Source organism: Dermacentor silvarum, chromosome 6 (assembly GCF_013339745.2).
Source record: "Dermacentor silvarum isolate Dsil-2018 chromosome 6, BIME_Dsil_1.4, whole genome shotgun sequence".
NCBI classification, from domain to species: domain Eukaryota; kingdom Metazoa; phylum Arthropoda; class Arachnida; order Ixodida; family Ixodidae; genus Dermacentor; species Dermacentor silvarum.
The window spans coordinates 107,859,498-107,880,057 of NC_051159.1; the positions used below are offsets into that span (position 1 = coordinate 107,859,498).

A 20,560-nucleotide genomic window follows, 5' to 3' on the forward strand; every position below is an offset into this window, starting at 1 on the left:
GTTATTCCTGGTTCATTTTGCGTCGTAGCCATCGACTTGCAAGGCTAGAAATGGAGCCATTGTAAGCCGGCAAAACCCCGCCTAGTTATATGATATTTTCAAGCAGCTGATTCGCCCTTTCAACGACAGTCGCCGCGGTAACAAGGCGAGTTTAGCGTTTCGGCCACGCCTGTCACATTGCGACGGAAATGCAAAAACGCCTTTGTCAATCTTTCGGTGCACGTTAAATAACGCCAATTGGCCACAATTAATCCGTAGCTCTCCATTAATGCTTCCCTCGTAATAAACAGCAGTTTCGGGACAGCTGAGTACCCACCACATAAATTCTTTAAACACGCCTCGATTTCTTTTCTCCCTTAATTCCTTTAACTTCGACAGCGCTGCAGGTATGGCCACGGTTGCTAGTACGCAACCTCACATGCGCCTGGCAGGTGAAGAGGTGAAAACAAGCTAGCGTGTGCAAAGCACTGAAGCTTCAAATATTTGCAGTGCAGTTACGGTAGGCTCACGGGCAGAGATACCGACGCGCCTTGCTGCTTCAAAACAAGCACTGAATCAGTAACTACAAGGGAGCGGCATAAAAGGAGGTTCGAGAGCATTCTTCGCGTACTCACAAAAGCTATATATGTCATTATAACGGAGAGGTTAACCCTGTTGAGGCCAGCGGAGGTGAATGGAAATATTTGTCGGTTCAACAAGCCTAGACGTGTGGGCAAAATCCCGCCCGCTTATTCGACGTCTCAGAAAATCGGAGCCGTATTGGCGTTATACCGCCGAAGCAGTGCAACAGCGCAACCTTAAAGCAGGTGCACTTAATTATAGTTGCAGGTGTGCATGTTGGCTGCGGATCAGATTTAACTGAACCTTGTGAACGAGGTTGAAAGTTTCTCAGACAAAGCCAAGTTCCCGGTTAAACAGCAACTGCTGCGAACAATCTGCAGCATAGCGAATAAAGACACAACATTGAAGAACATTTGCCTGGCGAAGCAGTTTTTCTTTGCGCGCAGCTCCCATGCTCCGTAATCTGCTTCCCACATGACACATTCCGATGCTCCCCACATGACAGTTGTTGAAAGCGGTACTCGTATACTGCTGCTCACTTAAATACAACTTTACTATCACCAAGCACTTATAAGCATCGGTAACAGTTACACAAACTATATGTATACCCCGCACGATCGCCGACGGTGAACGACCGACATAAAACGACAACTTCGGAAGTACACATGTATCTACAAATAGGTATGCGAGTCATCTGTGCCAACGTAGTGATGTGGTGTACTGGTTAGCGTGTTTGGTTTTCACGCGATGTACCTGGGTTCGATTCCCAGTGTTTCCATGTTTGTGTAATGTGCGTTTCCATGCTTGTGTGCTGTCTATTATCAATTTCGAAACTATGATGTGGCTCTATGCTATGTGTGTGAAAGCGGGCGCAACATTAGAGGCGGAGTTCTGTGACCAATACGACCCCTCTGATTGGTCGACCCAAGGTCATCAGATTCCCTAGTCGGGACAACTAGGGAAAATGACTGTTTTATAAGCGGACACCTTGGGTGCAGTGATGTGTCCTGACGTTCTGATGCGTGCACAGATACGTAGTGAGCTGAGACAAAGTGCTGCTACTTGGAGTGGGCTTCCATATCTGGAGCCACTGTAAATATGTAGAAAAAACCCTTTTTATCTCGCTCTTACTCCCGGACGTACTCATCCCTGTTGCTTAAGGATCACTGGCCCAAACGCTACCCCCAGTCCCAACACGAGCCATGATGACTGTAACGATTGTAGAATGGCTCTTTTCTTCCTTTTGTATTGTACCATGCAGCCAGTATTGTTTTCAATCAAGCCAAGAGCATGTAGACGTTACCGATATCGCATACTTCGAGAGGAGAGCGTCGCTTGGACAAGAAACTAACATAAAGGGCTGAAGGCGCAGTGTACGGTGTATTGGTGTATCTAACCTCTGCCCCACTTGTTTTTCGCGCTCGGAAAGCACACGCCATCTAATTCCAACAAGTTCGCCTTGACGTGTAGGTGCTCCGTCGATAAAGTAACCTACACATGGCGTTAGAAAAGTGTGTGTTAGTTACGTGCGAGAACGGCTCCAATTACTCTCGCTCCACTATGATGAATTTGCTTACGCACGAATCTTATCATTTCGAGTGACAGCCCCGTCTGCTTTTGTAAGTTTTCATCAAGAACGACATGGCGTGCAGGCGCAATTGTGCTGAAAAAAAAAAATTCGGTGCGATGTCCCGGGTGGACATAGGGTGCCTCAATGCGCACCTCCTCGCGAGGAGGTCAACGAAGCACCCTCACTGGTGAGAGAGCCAGTTTTTTGTTAGGCTACTCTATTCTTTTCGCAAGTTGTGGTCGTGCACCCCTTCAGCTATTCAACTTCGACCAGTTTAGCAGAAAATACCAGTTAAGCAGAAAGCATGACAGAGGTACACTCGAAGGTGCACAGCGGTCGAACAAGGAAAGCCTCATGCTGGAGCCAAGGTTTAGACGAGGGGACTTGTCGAACCCTGATGAAGACCAGGTCCCCTTGTCGGTGACTCTTGATGGCCACCACTGGGACAACTGTGCTGGCGCTCCCCTTGTGTAAACTGTGATGGCGATCACGCAAGGACATCCCTTGCTTGACCGCTGTTGACCACTACACGGACGCATGTTGCGTAAGAGTCGCGAGGAGCTATCGTGATTTAGGAGTTTGTTTTCCTTTGGCCGTGGTACGCGACAGTTACTTGTGAAACGCAAAGCTAGCCGAAATCCAGAAGTTTTTGACATTACATGCACCGGCGTGGAGCGGTAACCTGCTGCAAAGAAATGGAGCTAACAAGTGCATCCTATGTAAGTAAAGGTTGATCTAAGCGATGTTGCATAAAGAAAGCGACATTAGCCTTTGTTTTTAATGATGGTGATAATGTGCGTTAATTTGTTTATTGTGTTGTGGGAACGCAGTCTTCCTTGAGGCGGCGAGTAGAGCTCTGACTTTCTTTTACGATATTTATTTTTTCTTGAGCGCCGCTTCGTGCTTGTTGCCGACAACTGTCATCAACGCTTTCTATGCATAGTGCTGCAACAAGTAACGCACGAGCTCATGCGAAGAAAAATCGCTGCCATAGATCTCTTTTTAATTTTTTTTATTTCTTTGCTTAAAGCGCATTTATATTTTGCAGAGCACAAGGGAAACTTCTCTCTCTCTCTCTCTCTCTCTCTCTCTATATATATATATATATATATATATATATATATATATATATATATATATATATAGCTCCCGATATTTCTCACACCCTCTAGATTTGTTGCTTCTTCTGTGGATGCTCAGGTATCGCTCTCTTGCAAATATACCTGTTGTCTTGTAATATTCCATTCGATACCGTGGAAAACTCCTAGAACTTGCGGAAGTTATTACTCTTTTTTTCTTGTGACCGGCCGTCAGAAGATAAACAGCATACAAGCGTTTTGCAAGACCATGCAAACGGACGAAGATCTTTGCTGGATTTTTGGCTGTCAACAAGTGTTTGTGTGAAAATAAATTCTTGCTTCCCCACTCATTTTTTTAAGTACCGCTGTGCCATTGTTCTAAGGGTACTACGGGTGGGATGTCCCGGCGAATATTTTTTTCTTCCACACGTGGGCGCTCAAAGCTCGAACTGAGGATCCGAAATCGTACACCCAGAACCGATTTACACCATTAAGGGTGCAAATCAGTCTATTGATTTTTACTCGAATTTAATGTAGGCCTAATTTAGAATTCGATTCCGAATAATCTTAAAACCAATCACGTTTTACCAGCAGTAAAGCAGTTCTTATTAAATATGTGAATAACTATTATTAGGAGTTATGAGCTTCTTGTGTATTTTACGTATTTTTTGCTGTATTTTTATCAAATTTGTGTGCGCCTTATGTTATGTTGCTGCAAAATAAAAAGTATGCATTTTTGTTAAATGTACCCGCTACTAGCCGCGATAGCTATAGGGTCAAAGAATATTTTGTGCACGTGAAGTGAAGTTTGTGGCGGAAATAAGAAATGAAAAAAAAAAATAACTCGCATCCTTACACACATACGGGTGCAATGAAGAAATTATGTTTACGTCGTGCGTAGTGCAAGCCAATGTGAATAAAGAACAAAAGAAAAGAAAGAAAAGAAAGCACAGTAAAGCTAACAAAGGACATTACCATGTAACTACACATCTGTTGCAACTACATAATTAGCTTATGAAAAGATGTCAAACTGTCCTCACCAGGGATACACGCTCACTACCGGACGACGCTCCTTACAATGACAGGAAAATTTGAGACGTTGCGCTGAATAGTCGATATCTGAAACATCTGTGGGAAAAAAAGTTGTCGCAGTTTCACCCGAAAGGCGAAGCATCAATTGCGAGGTGAGGTGAGGTGAAATGAACTTTATTTGGTCCTGAAGAACCCCGATCAGACACCCCCGAAGGGGGGTCCGCCACGGTTGCTGGCCGCGCCCACGCCAGTACTGGAAGACCGTGGCCCTCCGCCAGTTCGCAGGCCTCATGGACTGCCGAGAGTTGGACTGAGAGTTCGCCGCTTTTAAGGGTCCTCTCCCAGTCCTGCTGTGTGCTGAACTTGGCGCCACATAACGCCGGGCACTGCCAGAGCATATGAGCGAGTGTGCACTTATTCTCTCTGCAGCTAGGGCATCCTGGATCTATGCCTTCAGCAAAGTGACTAAACGTGCTACGAGACGGGAACGAACCTGCCTGCAGCATCCGGAGAACGGACGACTGCGGTCTAGTGAGCTTGGAATGCGGGAGGGGGTACCTCCGCCTTGACAGCTGATAGCGAGACGTGACTTCGTGAAAGGTGCCAAGTGGATCCTTGAAGCTCTCCGCGAACCCGCCTGCGGACCCGCCCGGACCGCCGCGGCACGTGATTTCTCGCGCACGGTTATGGGCAAGTTCGTTGACGTTGGAAACTGACGGATGAACCCCTAAGCCCATGTGGGCCGGGAACCACGTAATTGTGTGAAAGCCTACCGCACCCCTCGAACTGAGGATAGTGGCAGCCTCCCTGGAGACCACCCACGAGGCGAAGGCCCGGACGGCAGCCCTGGAGTCAGTGAATATCTCAGGACGCGTAGGATCCTTCATCGCTAGAGCTATTGCTACCTGCTCTGCTACGGAGGCAGACACCTTCCCAACGGACGCTGAGTTGAGTACGCGACCACGATGATCAACAACCACGGCCGCAAAGCTATCGGAGCGGCCATACTGCGCCGCATCAACGAAAGCCACCTTTCCCGGGGATTTAGCTACGAAGTCAAGCAGAGACCTGGCCCGTGCCTTTCGCCGGCCAACATTGTACTGCGGATGGACGTTGCGCGGGAAGGGTTCCACCTCGTAGGTACCCTTCACTGTCTGTGTTAAAAACACCTTCTGTTCGGTGCTGCCCGTATGATGGCAGCCCAGCGACTGTAGGAGACGCTGCCCAGCCTTGGTGGAGGAAAGCCGCGCGACCTGAACTAGTTTCTGTGCCTCAGTCACCTCCGATAGGGTGTTGTGCATGCCCAGGCTCATGAGCCTGTCCGTGCCGGTGCTCATGAGGAGTCCTAGGCACCCTTTTGATACTTTTTCGCATTAAAGTGTCTAGTTTATCCTCTTTGCTTTTAGACCAATTCAATGCCGATGCGACGTAATTAATATGGCTCATGAGGAACGCGTGGTAGAGCCGAAGGAGATTGCTGACCCTCGGCCCTCCCCTGCGGTTTGAGACCCTTAAAATCAGCCTGAACATGTTCTCCGTCTTGGAGGTGATGCGGGCCAAAACCTGTGAATTCCTGCCGTTGGACTCAAGAAGCAAGCCGAGCACTCTAATACAGTTGACTCTGGGAATCGACAGCCCGTCCCTTGGGGTTAGCGTAATCTGTACCTGATCAAGCGGCGTGGAGGGCCTCCTTCCGGGCCGAACCGTTCTGTAGAGAAGCAACTCCGATTTGGAGGGGGAGAGTCGAAGTCCCGTACCCTCCAGAAAACTTTCGGTGATAGACAGTGCCGACTGAAGCGCCTCCTCCACCTCAGCATCCGAACCTCCCATGCACCAGACAGTAATGTCGTCCGCATATAGGGCATGGTTGGTATTCGCTACAGTGGAAAGACGCTCTGAGAGGCCTTTCATGGCTATGTTGAACAAGAAAGGCGAAATGACCGCTCCCTGCGGCGTGCCCCTCGCACCCAGTGTGAAGGCCCTCAATTTTAATTGGCCAATATTTATGGTTGCTGTGCGGTCCCGGAGGAAGGCACGAACATAGGCGTGGAACTTTGGTCCCAGCCCCATGCTCTCGATCGCCTCCAGGACGAACTTATGTGAAATGGTATCGAACGCCTTGGCGAGGTCAAGGGCCAATACTCCCCGATTATGTTGGGTTTGTCGGTCGATAATTTGCCTCTTAATCAAGAGCATCACATCCTGGGTGGAGAGACCCGGCCGGAAGCCTACCATGGTATGTGGAAAGAGCTCTTTATCCTCGATATGCCTAGTTACCCTATTATATACTGCATGCTCCATCACCTTCCCCACGCAAGAGGTAAGGGAGATGGGACGTAGGTTCTCCTTGAGTGCCTTGCCCGGTTTGGGAATGAGTACCACCGAGGCGGTCCTCCAGGCTTCCGGAACGTGGCCTTCTGCCCAGAGGAGATTGACCTCCTCGGTTAACTTAGCAATGGACTTATCATCAAGATTACGCAGCAGCCTATTCGTTATTCCATCAGGGCCAGGGGCTGAGCGACTGTTAAGTTCATGAAGCACCTCTTCGATCTCAAGTTTCGTAAAGGGCGAGTCGACTGCCTCCAGCGGCCCTCCCCGGTAGTCCGGGTAATCCCAGTCCCCTACGGGGCCAACCGGAAGGTATCGCTCCGCCAATTCCGTAAGTAGAGTCGTGTCATGGACCCCACCGCTCCTCTGTGCTTGGATCAATCGGTCAATTGCCAACCTCTGGTTACCTTTGGAATTAGTCTCATCGAGAAGCACCTTCAAGAGGTTCCATTTACCCCCGGTGCACATCTGCCCGTCTACTTTTGAGCAAACTTCATTCCACTGCTGCCTAGACAGTTCCTGACAATAGTCCTCGATTTCTTTATTGAGGAGCGCTATGCGCTTCCGCAGCCTCCTATTGAGCTTCTGCATGCGCCATTTCTCAACCAGTGATTTTTTAGCCTCCAACAGATGCACAAGACGTGAGTCCATTGCATCCACCTGTAAGTCAGTCTGGACCGTCTTGGTTGCGAGGACAGCATCCTCTGCTAATCGCGAGAAGAGGTCCTCCAACGTGCCATATTCGGTCTGATCAGCCTTGCGGTGCTTTCTAAACTCGTCCCAGTCCGTCACCCTGAACTCCCTAGGCGGAGGCGCCCGGGTTTCCTGGGTGACCGAGAGGATAAAGTGATCACTTCCCAGGCTTTCCTGCAGGTTAGCCCACTGTACGCCCGCCGCGTTTTTGGTAAATGCTAGATCCGGAGTAGTGTCTCTCGTAACAGAGGTGCCCACCCTAGTTGGGAACTGAGGGTCCGTGACCAGCTCTAAGGAACAATCCGTCATAGCTTAAACCAAGTTTCTCCCCTTAACAGTGGCCTTTGGATATCCCCAGGCCGGGTGGTGTGCATTAAAGTCCCCGACAGCTACGAGCGGCGACTTGCCCGCTAGGGCAGCCGCCTTTGCGATCACCGAGGAAAACGCCTGCTTGTGATTCCGAGGGGTACTGTAGACATTCAGTATGAAGATGCTACACTTAAGCCAATTATTCGGGATGATTTCGACCAGCTGGGCCTCCAAAGTAGAGTTGCCTAGCTGAAGCTTGTGTTCTACAAACGCATATTTCCTCGCAACCAAGATAGCCAGACCGCGTTGCCCCTCCCCCCTAACTGATACAGATCGATTGCCGGGCAAGGCAACCGCCGCGTCTGTGGTTTTCTGTAGGGCAATCACATGCGGCCTCACCGCCAATGGGGAAATATACTGCTGGAGGGAGGCCTTACGCTTCCTAAACCCCGCGCAGTTCCACTGCCAAATGGCAAACTCATTTCCGCTGGGAGCCATGATTACTACCACAGTTTTGCCGACTTCTCGGCACGTCCTTATGTACGGGGGCCAGAAACATTGGCATACCAGGGCCCGCCTGGGGAACCAGTGAGACGGGCGTCACCGGGACGACCAACGAATTCTCGCCGAGACCAATCCTGCTTTCGATCACTGCGACTTTACGTGCTACGAGGTCAAAACATTCCGCTTGTCGCATCACCGACTTCTGCAATTCCTTGATTGCTTCAAGGACGGCAGAGTCGGACGCCGCCGCAACCTCTCCTTCTGGACCTATCCTCCGCTTAGCCGGCCGCCGCTCCACTGACGAAGGCCGCGCCGGGGGCTGTGCTGAATTCCTGAGGGCTTCGAACTCGACCCTCATCTGCTGAAGCTGAGCTTTCAAGGTAGCGTTCTCCTGAATTAGAAAAGCGACCCTAGGGTCTTCCTTTTGCTCTGGCAGTGCCACGTGTCTTACCTGTGCTGACTGCTGCGCCGGCCTTGGCTTGACTCGATCCGCCCAGGTGGTGGGAGCCTCTTGGATGCGCACCCTGGAGCGGGAACGCCCCCTGGAGCGAGAGCGTCCTCGGGAGCGAGAGCGCCTCCTGGAGCGGCTACGGCGTCTCCCAGGAGCTGGCGAGAGAGAGTGCGTTCTCGCAGGTGGTGCCACGCTGGAATCCCGCGATGTCAGACCCTCCTGGGCCTGCTGGCGTTTCTTGGCGCGCTTCCTACGCCGTCTTCATTGTCTCACCACGAAGGGGACTTGGTAACGATGTTACCAAGTCCCCTTCGTTAACCTTGGCTAACCTTCTTGAGATCCAGGCCTCCCTTGGGTCAGACAATGACTCGAATATGGGTCCGCGGCAAGCGGGGGAGCCTCGATGCGGTCGCAAGGCGCCGGACGACGCCCTGCGCGTTAGCCGTGCGGCGGCCAGCTGTGCCGTCACTTTGAGTAGAAACGCTCTCTTGCTGCCGGGAAGAACGCTTATTCTTGCTTAAAGCGGTCCGCCACCCAGGCGCGTCAGCTTCTTCGCGGGAAAGAGTTTCCCCTTCAACTATCTCCACCTCCGGCATGATGCCTCTCTGACGGCGCGGGCGGCCGCCCGGCCGTACTCCTCGCCGTCGCTAATCCCAAATCTAGGGTTAGCGGGCGAATCGGTGGGAGAAAACTTCAAAGTCTCCAAAAATGGCGAAAAATGGGCCTACCGGGTCAAAAACAGGCTCGGTGAAATCCTCTCGACGAGATCTGTAGAATGGTGAAAAATCTTGAGGATTGAAGCAAATCTTCCGATCGCAATCATTCGAAGAATACTGAGCCGGCGGAGACACGTCCGTACGCGTCGGCTGCCCTGCGTTCTCCCATCAATTGCGATAGCACCCCCCCCCCCCCCCACTACCCCGCTTCGTGCGTCGGAAGAAGTCGCGTTTGCTCTACATATATGGTGATTGTAAAGGAGGAAAGAGACGCTTAATTCTTCAGCCCTTAATTCAGGGAGCGCGGCGTAGAACGCCCGTTTGTTCTCCGCCGTGCGTTCACTCCCCGTGAAAGCGCGCGTCCCTCGCCCCATTTCACTCGCACATACAGCGTCCGGCGCGCGGCGACGATTTCACCGCCATTGACGTCGTACGGAACCTCACGGCAACGGCGTTGGCGACGCCGACGGCAGAAATCCGCTTTGCAGTGTACATATAATTGCTATCGCAATAAAAGGATATAATCTATAACTTGACGTTAAAGTAAGACACCAACTTGCGCGCATACAAGCGCAATCCTTTTCGGCACCCGCACCGTAAGAATGTTGAACACGTTGCAGAGCAGTTGACTCGCAGTGCCCTCGGCCCAACTAATTAAAGTGAGCATGTTTAATTATCGCTTCATATGGCAATGAGTGGGCCGAATCAATTTTTAAAGTAAAAGCCAGATGCACTCACTTAAAACGCTTATTAGGCACTTTGTCATTGTTGTCATCCCTCCCGAGCAAGAGAAACAGTCGGCACATGAGCGAATAAAACTGGAGCCAAATTTGTGGTCGATCCACCTCAGATAGAGAGCAACAGGAATGGTACGTGGTATTTGTTGTTTTTTTTTCAACCTAATGTGACAAAGTCGGCGCGTTCTCGTCGTTGAATTGGAGATTCTGCTGGAGATTTCCGTAGCCATCTTGAACACGTTCGAGTGACCGTGTGGGACGACGCAATTCCAGCCGCCATGTCCGAACCTTCGGCGTCTTACAACAAAGTGAGTTCACTCTTCCATCTTCATCCGGACTGTAGGAAGCTTTGTCTTTTTTGTGCGGCCCGGTATTGTGTAGCTGTGTTTGCACTTTCGGTTAGTGCGCGATTTTGCCTCACAAGGAAGGCCACCGTGCGACTACTCGTCTCGTTTTTCTCTCACACGGCGATCGTTCTCCTAGGCCTTGTGACCCGAATTACAACGCTTGGCACGCTGAACGTATCGCTCTCTCGCACTCGCATATTTCGTGCGGCGGTAGAACTTCGCGCCCAACAGTGTGCTGTTAACGACGCGCCTTGCTTGCCCGAGTTGTAATAAGGAAAGCCAAACGCGTACGTTTGTTTTGTCGTGTTCTCTCTACTGCCCGACATGATAAGTTGTGTTCGAATTCTCGCGTATGGTCAAGGAGACAGCGTCGCAGTTTGCAACAAATGAAGGCCACGCAGGCTTCGTTTGTGTCTGCAGCGAGCAGAGCGCACATACGAGAGATACCGTATTTACTAGAATATAGACGGCCCTCAATTTTACTCGGACGCCCGAAATTACGAAGGTCACAAAATTAGGATTACGGAAAATAAATAAGTGAACAGTTTTGGGCTAAACATTGCAAGCGACATCATGTTGTAGCGTTGCGCTGAAGCTCCTCAGACCAGCGTTGCCTCAGATGGTGTTGGATATGTGGCGCGACCAGGCGCTACACACCACGCGAGGCATCAGAGCTCTGACAGCCAGTAAAACGCTGGCGTGTTGAGGCGCGCCGTTACCAGCGTTGCAGGCATCGCACGTCAATGGCGCACGAGATGAGACAGACGGGAAGCCGTCAGCGTTTGTAGCTTGAAGTGTACTGCGCGTTCCACTCAGACTACCGTATGCACCGCGGTGTGGTATGCACACGGCTGCACAGCAGGAACGCTATATGGCATGCGCGCACAAACGCCAGCGTACACGCCGAGCCGATTCAGCGGAGCGGGAAGGTGCGTCCACTTCGTCGTTTTTGAAGCCAGACCAACGCCTCCTTCTAGAGGAGGCGTTGGCCAGACTCGCTGCGCGTGCGTCTCTCGCGTTTCTGGAGGCCTGCTGGATCTCCAACGTGCGCCGTCGATACTGTGACAGCATGGCGGTGGAGGCGCGAACGGACCTCGAATGTGCTTGCCTCGAATCTAAGGCGAACAAAAACAAAAACAAAAACAGAAAACATTCGACTGCCACAAGATTAGGAATTACGAATTTCGACGCACGTGTAACGTTCGCTTATCGTCGTCGTAAGCGACGTCGCTGGACTCTTTGTCACACTTTTTTTTTCTTTTTTTTCCAACAATGCTAACTGTGCACTGTCGTGCAACTGGCACGTTCTAGATGCTGCACCCACTCCGCGGCTGCAACCTTTGGGAGGCTCGAACTGTCCGTCGTTACTTACGGACCTTACCGCGCCTCCATGTGCCGTAATAAAATCAGCATCATCTTAATCCGCCTTGCGGTGTGGGCCTTTCTATGGAGGGGCGCAGCCAAGAACAAAAAGAGGGGGGGGGGGGGGGGGCACGCCCACGCACCCCCCTTTCTGTCCCCGCGGAATTTTTATATACCAGGATATCTGGCATAAAAGAACGTGCGAAAACACCATGCTGCTACTCAGTTGGTATATCTTCTTTCGCTACACCGGGTTCTGATGCTGTTTACTTTTCTTCCAGTTCCTAAGAATTGATTGCAAACAAAGCTCAACGTGGAAACGTGGAATGAACACCTACGTATGAGCGGTTTACGGAGAAGACACTTTTATCGAATGCCTGTCTCCTTTCGCGTTGCGTGCGCGCACTGTCATTAGCCCAGAGGTTGGACGGCGTGTAATTGCCCCCTGAAACTGTCGTGAAAACGGAGTGAGCAACGTAAATTCTTAAATTATGTTTTTCGCGCACGCTGGCCTAATTAGGCGCGACACTGACTTCGACAGCCGCAGTGGACGGACGTCGTGAAACGCTTGACGGACGCTTCTTGCGTCCGACGTACTAAAGCACTGAAAAAAATTGGCTGAATACGTTTAAGGACGCAGCCAAAAGGTTTTCTTTGTATGAGCACGGCTTCCTCCTCCACTACGGCCGTGCTGGCACGCGTCCGGCCTGTGCCTCCGAAGCATGGTGCGTTAGCAATTTTGCGTCCTACCTGGGAGCAGGACATCGTGACGTTTTGTAACTCGATCCGGCTTGCTCGGTCGCCTCCTACACAGCTACTCGTTGCGAGGCCCGGTGTAACAGCTTGGCGGCGGACACAGCGAGCCGGAGCGACAAGTCAGAATGTCACATGTCCCGTTTCCACGTGGCCACATTATGTGTCATGACGTCACGACACAGTCACCACCTGGGAAATGAAACCGAAACTGGCTGTGGCAAGGCAATTATATTAAATTATTCAAGTCGCTCCAATGCGTCCAGTAAACCGCGATGTACGATATGTACTCTTTAAGTAAGGACACTGGCGAGACGTGATCGAACAGATAATGTAGCATTGGCGCGCGTTCATCGGCCCTGTGACGGCAGCGGATACCTATCGGCGGGACGACGCAACTTCAAGGCAGAAAAGTCTTTATTGGACCCGTTGGTATGGCAACCGGCGCTTCGCGGCAAATCCGAAATGATTGAGTGACGCGCGAAAGTTGGTCACCGGGGTGAGGGGAGAGCGTGGGGGAGAGGGCATCGCCTCGAGAGAGCAGATGAGGCGACACGACGCCGCGTTCTGACGCCGTTCTCTGGTTGCTTGCGTTTTATGCGCGCGTTCCTTGTCCGAGCAAGCAATCGACTGCGTTCTAACTAGTATCCGCTGCCGTCATCGCGCCGATGGAAGCGCACCGTTGCTACTTTAGCTGGTCGATCGCGTCCCGCAAGCAAGCCTAGAAGTGTCCCACCTAAAGAGTATTTATCTTACACCGTGCAGTAAACGAAGGTTTATAGGTCTAGAGTATTTCATTTAACGCAAGAAAATTAGTCTAATATATCGTCTCAGGAGTCCTTTAAGGGGCCCCTAAATCATCTCAGATATATTTTAAAGATGTCACGTAAACACGCGTGTCGAGTTCAGATTGCAGTCACCATCAATGATGCCAAACGCTGCAGCGCTACGCGCCGCGGGCGCGCGAAGGACACACACACACACGCACACACACACACACACGCACACGCACACACGCACACACACGCACACACGCACACACACACACACACACACACACACACACACACACACACACACACACACACACACACACACACACACACACACACACACACACACACACACGCGCGCGCACACACACACACACACACACACACACACACACACACACACACACACACACACACACACACACACACACACACACACACACACACACACACACACACACACACACACACACACACACACACACACACACACACACACACGCACACACACACACACACACCAATGCCGTGCGCCTCCAACACCACCTACATAGCACAAGGCCTACGCACTCCGATCCATACGTCATGATACCTGGCTCGACTGCCATTGTATCTAATGGGGATGCTCCCGCGCATAAGCTACCGTGATTTCGACGTCACCGCTTTCGTCACGCCGGCCTTGGCAATGAAAATTTCGGGCCAGGTAGCATGACGTGCGGAGTGCGTAGGCCTGTGCTATCTAGGGGGTGCTGGCTCCTCTCCGAGCCTTTCGGGTATTAATATAGCGGTCTTCGTAACGTCACCAGGGTGCATCTGGTGATGTCAACGGGGGCGTCGATGTCGATTGGTCGAGCAAGAACCTACAACTTCCGGTTAGTCTGCTAGCAGGTAAGTACGCGCGCTCCTTGCTCTTCCTCGTCGTCTTGCTCGCTTGTGCGCACTTGCAAATCGCTAATTACAGCCCGCAACGCAAGTGCCAAATGGCCCACGTTCCAGCACAGTTGTGATTAGCGGTCTGATTAGCTGCGCGAACAGATACCGAAAGTGTTGGCCTTTCTAGACGTGCGCGCAACACAGGGTTCATAGCGGCACGCTTCGCACGAGCACGGCCCGGCACGGCAGCAACAGCGGGTAGCCGAGAAGCGCGGAGTCGCGGCTGAGGCCTATCGACGTTACCGGCACGGTAACTCACCGCACGCCGTTTACCCTTCGCAGGTCGATGTTCGACGGCGGTTTTACTCGCGAACGGCAAGATTTCCTTGCCGTAGAGAGGATGAGACCGGCACCTATTTGTCGGCAGCCTCACCGCCGCTGATAGCTCGACGGCGCCAATATCGTCGCTAGGCCTTCCCCGCTTCAAAGGTAAAGTGGACGGCGCTTCGGAATGAATCGCCGACGCTCACCAGCCGCAATATTTTCTTACCGTTGTAGTAGCTCTTCGACAATAATTGTACACAAAGAAGCAAACACGCTGATATTATCGGCGCCGTCGGCTGCGATGCGAGCACAGCCGACGGTCGTCTGCGATGCGAGCACAGCCGACGGTCGTCTGCCGTCGGTAGCCGTGCATTGCAGCTGAGCTCGACAAGTATCGGAAAGTTTGTATTTAACGTTTGACAGTGGATATCGTTTTTCCTAAAATGTACAATTGACGCATAACTTTATCTAGCGGAAATTACTTTGCTTGGAACAGAAGCTGCAGCCGATGTTTGCGTCGCCGATGGCGGAGGCGCGCAGCTTCGCGGTCGTCGATTGGCTTGTCAGTCGTGCGGTGGGCGGTGCTCAGGCCGAACTGCCGTCTACTTTAACACCTCTCGCGCGGCAGACGTTCTACGGGTCCTACGGCACTGGAGGCCGGTTCGCCGTTGGTATGGTTGCCGCTAGCGTGGACGTGCCTTAACTGGAAGTGGACAGTGTTTTGAAAAGCGCGTTGACGATGACGTATGTCACGTGACATTATAAGAAGCACTCAGGGAGGAGGAGAGACCAGCCGACGAACGGAGAGTAGCGAAGAAAAGAGCGAAACGAGCGAGGCCCATGGTTCACCAAACACCGTATAACTCCGCTATTATACGGCACCACTTTGAAAATTTCTCGCGGCTACGTGTTCGTTGCAGGCTCGTGCACAACTGCAACACTATAACTAAATTTCGACCTATGGGTGGTTTAGGGCCCCTTTAAGAGGTGTCCACCACTGTGCGTATACCACGTCGTCGAAAAATTTTAAATATCTACACATGAGAAGTTGTCGCTACTGACTGAACACATTTATCTGAATGTCCGGCTCTTGGGCGTCTTTTGGGAAATGGGTGAAGCGCGTTGACACAGCTGTGCGAACGACCCACGAATGATGCGGATGCCACTTTGTCCGTTGCTCTCGCAGGCCTCTTTTTCACGGGCAGCCGTCCACACGGACGAAAGTGGCGCCGAGCCGACCGCCGAAGCCATGGACATTCTCGCGCCAGACCACTTCGAAAGGAATAGGGGGTACTACCTGCAGATTGCCAAGCAGGTGGCTGGCAGGATCATGGCTATGCAGGCACCTAAGCCGGGGGGCCTCTCCTTGCAAAGTAAGTCGCAGTGACCAAAAATTGCGGTGAACAGAGCGCGCGGGACAACAGCAGCGAGTCTGATGCCACAAGGAACTTCCGGTCACGTGTCTTATCAGTTACGGTGAAAAAAAAAAAGCCTGCTTTTTAAAGTTGCTACGAAGTACGAAAAACACATTTTTACTTTTTCTGATAAAAGAAAGGATCTAAATGCTTCAAGACTATTATACTGTTTCTCTTAACTTACGCCACAATTGTAAAATTGCTATTATGTACAGGTGGTAAGTGTTGGAAAATCTGTTCTATCGCTTTCCTGCTACTCGCGCTTGACCATTTTTTTTTGCCCGCTAAATTTCACGGGCTGTGCCACCACGCATAAGCGGAAGGCGTCCAGGGCCTGTATTTGTAAACAGCGAAGGGGTCTTAGCTTCACAAGAGTCGTTTAGGTCGAACAGAGAGATTATGAGGGCAGGGAATTTTAAAGAGACACTGAAAAGGAATACACTAAATCAGTTTAAACTGGCGGAGCCTACCTTCAAAACTGTATTTTTTGTTCATTTTACGGTAATAGTTTGATTATTAGAAAAAAAATGAAGGTCAAAGTCTCATTTCTCTTCATTTCACGCTGAAACCTCAGCGCTGGTATACATTAGTGCGACGTGACGGTTCAATTTTATTTCTCTTGCATTTGGTGCGTTGTCGGTTAGTAAAACTACTTCTAACTCGCAAAGCTCAGCCTTTGGGTTTTTAGAGTGCAATGTAGTTCATCTTTACCGAAAAAAAAAAAGATTAGCTCGACCCGAGCAGATGCCGCCATAATCTGGGAGTGACGTCACGGCCAGCTGGTGCCGGAACTTCAAGAAGGCATTGCCACTCGTATGTAGTTTTCGAACCATCCCTGGCTTTCCAAGAAGTGTCTCACGGTAAGAGTAGGTTTTGTTTTTATATATTCTAGAAAGTAATTTATTATTACAGCTCAAATATTTTCTTTTTAGTGTCGTTTTAATACCCCTGTCACACGGGCACTCGAAAGTCTTTTGAGCAAAAAGACTTCTCCCGAAAAAGAGTTTCGCCCTCAGACACACGACAGGAAGCGATCTCTTTTTCAGAAGCCGTCTTTTCTGGAAGAGGAGTTCGCCGATCTCCTTTACGGCCGAAAAGGAGTAGCCTCGAAACCAGTGGGCACCAGCAATTATCACATATTAAAGAAAATAAGAGAATGCGTAATTTTCTGTTGCCTAGGCTCATCATAAAAAAAAATTATGTCTCGCAGAAGGTGTAGTAAACCCAGTATGCTCATTTTCTTCTGTACTCTCGTAAGCAGGTCGAACGGGCTGGGGATGTCACGTGATGACGCTCTTTAGACTACTACAATAAATCTTTATATTAACGTTTCTCATGTTAAATTTATTGGAAAAACGTGTAAACAACAAGTTTTCATTTTACATTTCGAGATACATAAGATTTTTTTTTTGGCCGATATTGTTTCGAACGCTAGCGCCACGCTTTCGGTAGCGTGTCCAGAAGGAAACACTAAACGGAGATCGTCGGCGCCGTGTGTCTGCTGCGCAACACCTCTTCATTCAAAAGTCTTTCAGCTTGGTAAAAGACCACTTGCGTAAAAGAGTTTTTGCGTGCTCGTGTGACAGAGGTATAACTTTAAGTGTGCCCGTTTGGTTACGTGGTGTCCCAGGAACGATAATGTTTTCAGTTTCTCATGTGCAAGTTCCTCAGTTGACCGGACGTAAAGTTGTGAACTGCATTACGTGCATAGAATGGTACAAATACGCTTTACTTTTTTTTTCTAGACGGCCCCCAGGAAATGTTTGAGCTTGGGCAGAAATGAGAAGATACGTGGTATCCGATTCGATATTTGTAGGTCGTCCTTCTCGAATATATTCGCTACTCTGTTCGATTCGACAATGCCGCTATTCCAACTATTAAAGATATACATAGGCGGTGGCAAGTGTCTAGCAGACTTCGGGAATCTTCTTTCTTAACTAACGAGAGGGTATCAAAGCAAAAGACAGCGAAGCTTATTTACCCAGAGGTCAAACCTACATTTAAGCACTATTACAGTACGCTACATTACGAGAATTAGGCACTATAGGGGGGTGGGGGGTCTGTTGGGCGATTTGGTAAACACTGATTTTCATTAGCGAAAACGTGTGCTCGCGTGTCTGTCGCGCTACAAAAGAGGTTAAGCACTATAGCTACGAAGTCATCGGCGCCGCATGCATTTCTTGCGGCTGTGGTAACACATTATTCTTGAGCTAAATATCTCTAACTCAGCACGGTTCTGAACTAAGTTGAAGATGCTTTGGCGTGCCTTCTTGTTCGTATCCCTTTTATATATGTTGCGTCTAATGACATGAATACTCTGAAGCTATTTCAACAACTAATAAAGTAACACTTGTTATCCTGCACGTTATATTTCCATGTTCTCGCCTTATCCTAATGATTTAGAGTTCGTGCTTTCATTGTTCATCTCTATCTATTTATCTGAGAGAGCCGCCTCGCATTGCTGTCTCTGAAAGATTGTTTTGGTTGTACGAGGGGTGTCTAAGGGGCCCGGGGCCTGATCAGGCAAAGCTGTGTGCTTTTATCGCCGGCGTCCCTTGACACGTTTTGCAAAAAAAAAAAAATACGAACTAATACATTGCTTTATAGATTACATTCTAGGCCACGGTCCAACCTTCGACGGCCAACCATGTGCTCTGCGTGCTATTATCAGCCGCTTTGTATCCACCGCGTTTGCGCAGTGACTGTATGGAGTTATGCTGCTAAGCACGAGGTCGTGAGTTCGATTCGATATACGGCCACGACGCCTGCGTTCCCATGGAGGAGAAATGCAAGAACGCTCGTGTGCTTGGATTTTGGCGCACCACGGGGAAGAACCTATATAGTCATCAAATTTAATCCCCCATCACAGTGGAAAGGGCCGGGAAAAGATTGTCGATGATTTTTTTTTTATCATCGACATTCAAAGTGGCCGTTTCGACGGAACTATAGACGCGCTGGTTCAAATTCTCGTCTATAACCAGGTGGCGCGTCAGGATGAGTAAACGAATACTAAGCGTTCGGTTCTGCCTGTCTGAACATGCGCATCCGCGAGGCTGCTCCGTGGCACGACCGTCGTGGTTCTACTGTGGTTACCGCCAAATTTAAGTGTTCAACGTTGCGTCGCCTGTCACAGCTCTGTGTCATCAATGAAGCAACGGGTTACATGTACTTGAGTACTGAAAAAATAAAAGAAGCGCAACTGAACGACGAAAAATGCGTTGTGTGTTAGAGAAAGACAGTGAGAGGGCGAAGAAAACGAGAGGGCAGGTTGATGAGATATTAATAATACGAGGCTAAATAAAATAAAATAAAATGAAATGTGGAATTGAACGTCCCGAAATTGCAGTGTGTAATGAATGACGCGTGGGCTCCGGATAAATTTTTGACCGCCTGGGCATATTTAACGTGCACCCAAAGCGTGGCACGCTAGCGTTTTCGTATTCGGACCCCATCGGAATCCGGCAGCCGCGGCCAGCCGGGAGTCGAGCCCGCTAACTCGTGCTCAGCAGTTCAGTGCCATAGTCGCTAACCCACCGTGGCGGGTACGCGAAGCCCCGAAACCCTACTTTAGACGTTCATGATTACGTCAGTAGGCTGAGGATGGTGTTGATGACTACGTCATTTACAAACAATTAATGTACTATAACACACCGATGAATGAATGAATGTTTTTATTTATTTCTCGGAGAGAATCAGAGTATCATCGCAGCCCCCCCTCCTCCTCTTTCCCAGGCAAGGAGGGCGCAGCCGTGGGCACCTCTAACAGCCGCCACAAGCAGGCCGTCAAGGAACCGCCGCCAAAAACGCCCCGCTCGAAACAGGTCGTCAAGGTACAGCCGTCAAAAATGGCCCGCCCGGAACGGGTCGTCAAAGGACGGTCATCAAAAACGGCCCGCCCGAAACAGGACGTCAAGGGTACAGCCATCAAAAACGGCCCGTCCGAAACAGGACGTCAAGGGACAGCCGCAACGTGGTCGCGGTCGCGACCGCTGTTCACCGCGCCGTCCTGTGGCGGCAGCGACTGTTTCGGTGACCGAGCAGCCGCCAGTAGAGAGCCAGATTCAAAAGCCCTGGTTCCCCTGCCACTTGTGCTGCAAGAAGTTGTCCTCTATGCGCTCCTTGAAGAGCCACCTGGAGGAACACATGAATTTCACGGGACCCTGGAGGCGCTCTCACGCCGCAATGGCGTCCACCTCCACGGCCTCGTCCGCCGATGCGCCCCCGACCGACGTCGCGCTGGTGGCCAGGCCGAGTGTCGTACCACCGCCTACGTTAAAAGCCAAAGAAGTAGGATCGGAGTTCGGTCCCGCATCTTGGAAGGCATTTCCATCTTTTGCACTTCGGTCACGACAAATGGGTGTCATATATTTGGATTAGCAATATAATTTTTTTAAAGTATGCTGTCCGTTTGTTACGAATATGGAATGGAATAGTTCAATATCTCGTTTGTTATTGAGAAAATAAAAGCAAGACAAAGCAAGAAACAGCCTACTTGTTTTTCATCTTTTCCTTACTCGTCGTTAGGAACAACATCCTATACGTGGGTGCCACGCACGCAGGTGTGACGAGCCAAAACGCACCACCACTGATTCTGCCCGCGCGGCAAGTAACGTGCGCAGTGCTGGATATATCTGCGCTGCCCACGTTTCAAAGGTCCTACTTGGCCTACATAATACACTTTGAGAACGCTGACTGCTACCGCTAGATTGTGTACGTAGTTTACTTCGTTTGTA

At 50.4% G+C, this 20,560-nt stretch overlaps 1 protein-coding gene across 1 annotated transcript; it reads left to right on the forward strand.

Annotated features, from left to right (window-relative positions):
- The first annotated feature begins 10,150 nt into the window (after nt 1-10,150).
- LOC125946383 (uncharacterized) lies at nt 10,151-20,299 on the forward strand. The gene is made up of 3 exons (XM_049669343.1): nt 10,151-10,288; nt 15,599-15,785; nt 19,560-20,299. Exons 1-3 carry the CDS (start codon nt 10,259-10,261, stop codon nt 20,210-20,212), a joined length of 870 nt encoding a protein of 289 aa, XP_049525300.1. The 5' UTR covers nt 10,151-10,258; the 3' UTR covers nt 20,213-20,299.
- Nucleotides 20,300-20,560: the final 261 nt, after the last annotated feature.